The 6,226-nt window shown below is 28.1% G+C and overlaps 1 protein-coding gene across 1 annotated transcript; it reads right to left on the bottom strand.

Moving 5' to 3' along the window:
• Window positions 1–227: 227 nt before the first annotated feature.
• On the bottom strand, window positions 228–908 carry LOC107058408 (uncharacterized). Its single transcript, XM_015304065.1, has one exon. It carries the CDS (start codon window positions 851–853, stop codon window positions 302–304), a length of 552 nt encoding a protein of 183 aa, XP_015159551.1. The 5' UTR covers window positions 854–908; the 3' UTR covers window positions 228–301.
• Between the last annotated feature and the right edge of the window lie 5,318 nt (window positions 909–6,226).

Genomic DNA, 6,226 nt, shown 5'->3' with positions numbered 1-6,226 from the left:
TTTTTCTACTGAAATAAATGAACATAACATGAAATTAAATATATAAACCATTAAGATTAACTTAAGAACTTCATATAAAGAAGTAAATACAAGAATCCCAGGGGTTAGAATAATTATTACAACACTCTAGCGAAAAAAAAACAGTTATTTATATAATATGAAAGCATCAACTCCTTAACTTAATTGATCAACATTATGAACAATCCTAAATAAGTTATACTCACTGACAATATCATAAACAACTAATATGACCATGCATGTATCGAATAGTGATAATAATATCAGTAAACGAACGTTCTCCTCAATCAACAATTTTAAGATTATTAATATCTTTTGTAATGGCAGGAATACAACTTGAACTCCTAGCAATCCCACCTTTGTTTTGAGTATCTCTAGGACTAAGAGACTTAGCTCTACTCTTTTTCAATATTTCCCTCATAGCCTCAGCTTGATAAAGCACAGGATATGCCCTACCAAGTCTATTAAACTTAGAACATGCATTCATATGTTCATTTAAAGCTTCTTCTAACTTCTTACCTCCATTCTTCTTCTCCATCTCTTCCTTCACAGCCTCAGAACACAAACCACAAATCAACTTCCCTGAATATTTCTCCTTAACTCTCTTAACATATTCAAGTGTGCATTCTTCAGACATACCACAACACTCACACTTTGTATCTCCAACTTCAGAAATAGGTGGAAGCACATTCTTCTCAATATTATTATGATCAGATACTACTAATGCTACTTCTTTGCTAAGTTCAAATGAGATATCAGATATTGTTCTTTGGAGACCATTGTCTATGGCAAGTTTTTTAGTCCTAACAATAGTTTCTTCTCTATTATGTCCCATGATGAGATTATAATAAAGATTAGTGTTTGGTTTTGTAAGAGATGGAAAAAGGGTTTTCTTGGAGATTGAGTAGTATATACAAAAATTGTATGTTAAGCTTCTAATTTATACTTGAAGGAAACATATATGGGAAGTGTATGTGGACAAATATGTCTCAAGTCAACATTTAATGTATGTGTGTGCCTTTGAGTGAGTTGGAGGAGAGAGACAAAGAAAAAGAGAGATTAATCTTGAATCAACTAGATATAATTCATTGCATAGATGAGTACACTCTAATAATAATGTATGTTCATTCTTGTTTTCAAAGTTGGAGTTGTAGTTGAAGTCAATTGATTAGTAATAATTTCACCATAGATTATTTAACACTTAATTAAACTGACTCTTGAAAAATAAAAAGTATAGTATAAATTAAAATTCGGAAATATCTTTTTAAGCACTCGGAATCATTAATTAAACCTATAACAATGGAATTAGCTACTTTTGAGATACTGGAAAATAACATTATTATTTCTGTTGTGAGATATCAATTTGCCAATATTTATTCTAGAATAAAATATAATATCATAAGAAAAAAATATAATCTAGTTACACATAGAGGGTTAGGTGCGGTGGAGTAAGTAGCCTGTATGCGAGTTCAATTGAAGTTAGTAGATTTTGCTCAAAACAGTGTTAGATATCATTTAAAGTTGTCATTATAAGATTCAAAACTCATAAAGTTAAAATCTTAGTTTCGTAGTCTCTGATGAGGTGAATATGCTTTGTACCTTCGAGATTGTGAAGGGTTTTGTGAGTTTGTTCACGGGAGCTACCACTCCGACCATCACTTTTTAGTGTTGTTGGAAGAAAATGAAACCATGAAAAGTTAGAAAATAAAGAAAAGAATATAGTTGCCTTTATATGTTCTTTTTACCTAATACGAAAACATAAATTGAAAAAACAACAATGAAGTTCACAAGCAATGAACAAAAAGCAAAATCTTGTGCCTTTTTTGGGAAGAATTAGATACCATAGGAAGAAAAAAACTTCAACTTTAATTGCTTTAGTTTGTGATAGAATCACATGAATCTTGAAAATAGCAAGAAGCAAAAAGGGTGTTTTGTGGCTGCACTACTTTGCTTAGTGATGGATAAGTTTAACTTATTTTGTTCTAAAAGTAATAATCTTTGGCTTTCTTTTTATAAAGTTTTATTTCCTTACCATATGAGAATATTATACATGAAGGTGAATTTATGCATCTTATTAGCTTAGTATTTTATTATTATAAATCAACGTATCTTTGTTATAATTGGTCTTTGCCTTCATCCTTAGGTTTTAAATTGCGAGAGGTTTATGCATACTTGACAACTTAATGCCTAATTATTCGATTAGTGACAATAATATTTATTGAGATTTAAAAAGTGCTTTTAAGTTAAAATGAAAAGAATAAGTCAAAAACTATAAGTTAGAATTTCAATCTATGAGTTTTGGCTTATAAGTTCAAAAATCAAAAGTCAATCCAAATCGATTCTAAACGGGGCATCAAAATAGGTTGCCCTGTGAATTTTTTTTCTCTTTTTTTAGTCCAGATATTTTATGTAGGCCCAAACCACAAGTAGCTCAGCTTGACATACATAAGGATGGCCCAAAAAACATAACTGGCCCATATCTTTGTCTGAGATACTCTTGTTTGTATCCATATATCTTTGTCAAAAACTTCTTGCCACAACAAAATGGTAAAATCTTACTCCCTCCGTCCACAATTGTTTGGCAGGTATACTAAAAATAGATGTCCAAGATTAATTGTCAATTTAAGCAATCAAAAAATAATTAGTCACTTTTTTCCAATTCTGCCCTTAATGATAGTGTAGTTCAATTGAAAAGTTATGTGGACTTTTGGTATTCTTGGTATAGTAGGGTTATATTAGTCAAAATTACACCTTGTATTAAATTTTTCTTGAGGGATGTGCATGACCTTACCCTGACAAACAATTGTGGACGGAGGGAGTAGTTTCTTAAGGAGTGTGGAACCTAAAATTATGACAACTAAATAGGAACAAGGGGAGTAATATTTATGTTGACTTGTCTTATTATAAATAATAATTATAAATTCTTTATAAAAATAAAATTAACAAAATTTTACCTTTAAAATTAATTCTATTTGAAAATGTAAAAAAGGTTTTGTGAAGTTTTAAAAAATTAAAAGGTAAATTAATAAAATTATCTTTTTAATTTATAATATTTTAATAAACATATTAAAAAATGAACACCTAATATATAACAGAGACAGTAAAATTTAATTATAAAAGTATTTTTCAAATCTAGCGGCATCTCTCCTTGAGTCCCTGGATTTCTCAGTTCATTATCACTATATTGATTGAAATAATAAGAGTAGATTTAAAAACTAATTAATGATATTTTTTGTTAAATACGTTAAATATTTGAATAAAACCATTTGTAAAAACAATTAACATGTGGGACTAAAGGAAGCAGAGTTTCTTTCTAAAGCAAAATACTTTTGCATTCCAGAAAATGAAATTGTATTAGGCAAAATTTAATTGGAGTGAGTAGAGAATTGGAATCAGCAAGGATATTCCTACAAAGAATTTCCGATGAATTGGCCAAAAGAACAAAAAAAATAGATATGCGGGTATCATTTTATAGATAGTTTGAGCACGATAGAGAAATATTGACTGACATCACTAACGACATTGTCACATAGTGAGACTCCATTAGGTGTAGTATTTTAGGATTTGAGTAGAACTGTTTCATTAGTTGATATCTTATTTTTGTAATCAATAAATAGTCTGTTTTCTAGGTTTGTAGGATATTATGATTCCAAGTAGTATAATGACGATAAATATTTTTTTGTGTTCAAAGCTTTTTTATTACATTGATTTTCATTGAATCGATTTTTGTAACTAAAGCAATAGCATTGAATTCGTCTCTCATCTACAAGATGAAGGAAAGCTCACGCATCTACGATAAACACTTATTATACTATAATTTGAAAAATCATATCTTCTCAATCGCCTTCTTAATTATTTCACTGGTCTAGTTAATTCGACCGGCTCTAAGAAGCTTAAAAGCTTCTTCCAACTTTATATTCGTTTACTTTAGCATTATTTCCTCATTTTTTAATCTATTGAAATAGCAATATTTTAAGAGTAACTTTCACATATAGCAAACATAAAAATCATATTTGTATGTTATAGTTATAGTTTGCATAATTGCGCTCCATAGTAAATTTTATGTTTGTTATGGAGCTTTTGATTTGTATAATTTGCTACAAACATCCAGTTTTATACAAATTGTTCAGTTTTGTATAAATTCATTTATACATTGTAATTGTTATAATAAGATCTGTATTTGTATAATTATAAGTGTATAGGACGAAAATATATGTATTTGTATTTGTATATACATTTTTCTCTCGCTTTATACAAACACATGCATTTTACATTTTATACCGAAATATATAAAATGGCTAATTGTATACCGAAAATGGCTAATTGTATATCGAATCATATGGCAAAAAAGGGAATGCTTGCTGCGAATTACAATTAAAATAAATTATGGCTATAGCATTTAATTTGAATTAATAATTTGCTATTTCATATAATTTTTCCATATTTTAACCGCTAATTAATAATTAAATCAAAGATGCGTGTCCTTTATTCTATATAAAAACTGTACCATTTTTCCGGTACACAGAGAATTTTTAACTGTCCGTTTTAATTATCCAACGTATGAAACTCTAAACAAATAATATGATAGTTAATTATAAAATATATAAGGAGAATGTTTTGAATTGTTGCAACTTGCAACATTGACTTGTCTCAACACATGAGTAGATAAATAAGTAAACAAAGAAAAAATTGGTAAAATCTTAGTTCATTTTCAATAGTTGATCAAAGAGACCATAAAAAATTAAATATACACGATGAATCAAATACATGTATTATTTATGGTATTATTTAATCCTTAGTTTGATGATATAAATTAAACAAACAAATATATATTGCATAGAAGAAAAAGAGTAATCAACAAAAAACCATAACAAAGATATATGTTATAATCCTTCATATTGCACTGAATTAACATGTAAAAGGTTTTAAATTAAACTCTTTCATTAGATATTTTAAAAGGAGACTGTGGACTAACTTGCGTGTCAGTTGTGATATCTCCTTTGCGTTTTGTACCACACAAATTCAAAGAAAGACTTAAAATGATTAAAGGTAGTTTGATTTGAATACAAGTTACGATGAAATTAGTTATGTTGAATAAATTGTTGTTTATAAAAATACATTTAATAAGTCATAGTATAAAAGATGTAAAAGTGATGTATAAAAAAGGATTTTGAAAGGATATTTTTATCGTTTTAACTATTTTATTTCGGAACAAGTTATCTTAGAATTATTTTTCCACTCAGAGACTGAGATAACTTATCTTAGTACTAATTATTAATTCTAAAATAAATTAATGTAGAATTATCTTTCTTTATCCATCATATCAAATGTATCCAAGCGTTTAATCGAAAAAGTGATGGAATTTTTTAACCAAACTTTTCCACAAATTTAATTCTTTGCATTGAACACTTCAACTTAGCCACTGAAGCAAAAGTTGGATGAGAGACTAGGCCAACTTATCTTTCGAAAAAAATAAAAAATCTTTATCATCATGCGAAGCAATAATCTAAATTTTGGGCTGCCAAATATTATTTAGATTAAGATAGACTATAAAAAAAGGGTGAAAAATCATCATTGTCAATCAATGGAAAGAGTATCAAGTACAAAATCGAAATTGAATAATGTCCACATGCTCTATGGTATTTAGTAACTTAAATTAAATTATTATATAGAGCCAACCATTTTCTAGGAATGTGAAGTGGACATTATGTTGACGCAAGTGTGAATATTGAATAGATATGGACCTTATGATCGTTGTGGGAAGTAAATAAGAGAGATTTATAGATAAGATTTGAATTTTGTAAAGAATATTGACAGCCATTTGGGGGTTGGATCTTTACATTAGTCTAATTTTTATATAAATTTATGAAGAGTGAAGTATTAGAACATTTCTGAAGTTGAGTAAATTATTAGTTTCCTATTTAAATTATTGACAGCTTTAAAAATATTTTTTTACTTGATTAATTAAATTTAGATACACTCCGATAAATTGCATGACATTAGCAAGTGGTCACGAACTCTTGTAGGAACATGAGACTCTTAATAAAAAATCGAAAGAAGTGTTGAAAACACCCCTAAACTTCATGGAAAATTAGAGGTGTATTTCACCCGTGTTGCAAGATTAGGGGAGTGTTAAAGTTTAGTTAATCAAGTAAATTAAAGTAATATTTTAAGGTTGTCAATAATTCAAAAATTAAACTAATAATTC

Source organism: Solanum tuberosum, unplaced genomic scaffold (assembly GCF_000226075.1).
Source record: "Solanum tuberosum cultivar DM 1-3 516 R44 unplaced genomic scaffold, SolTub_3.0 scf00509, whole genome shotgun sequence".
Classification (NCBI taxonomy): Eukaryota; Viridiplantae; Streptophyta; class Magnoliopsida; order Solanales; family Solanaceae; genus Solanum; species Solanum tuberosum.
Note: the sequence above shows the minus strand (reverse complement) of the source record. Positions and strands in the feature narration are given on the sequence as shown.

What these genes read in the sequence shown, in the direction of transcription:
- LOC107058408 (XM_015304065.1), bottom strand. Translation starts at nt 853, where the DNA reads ATGGGACATAATAGAGAAGAAACTATTGTTAGGACTAAAAAACTTGCC.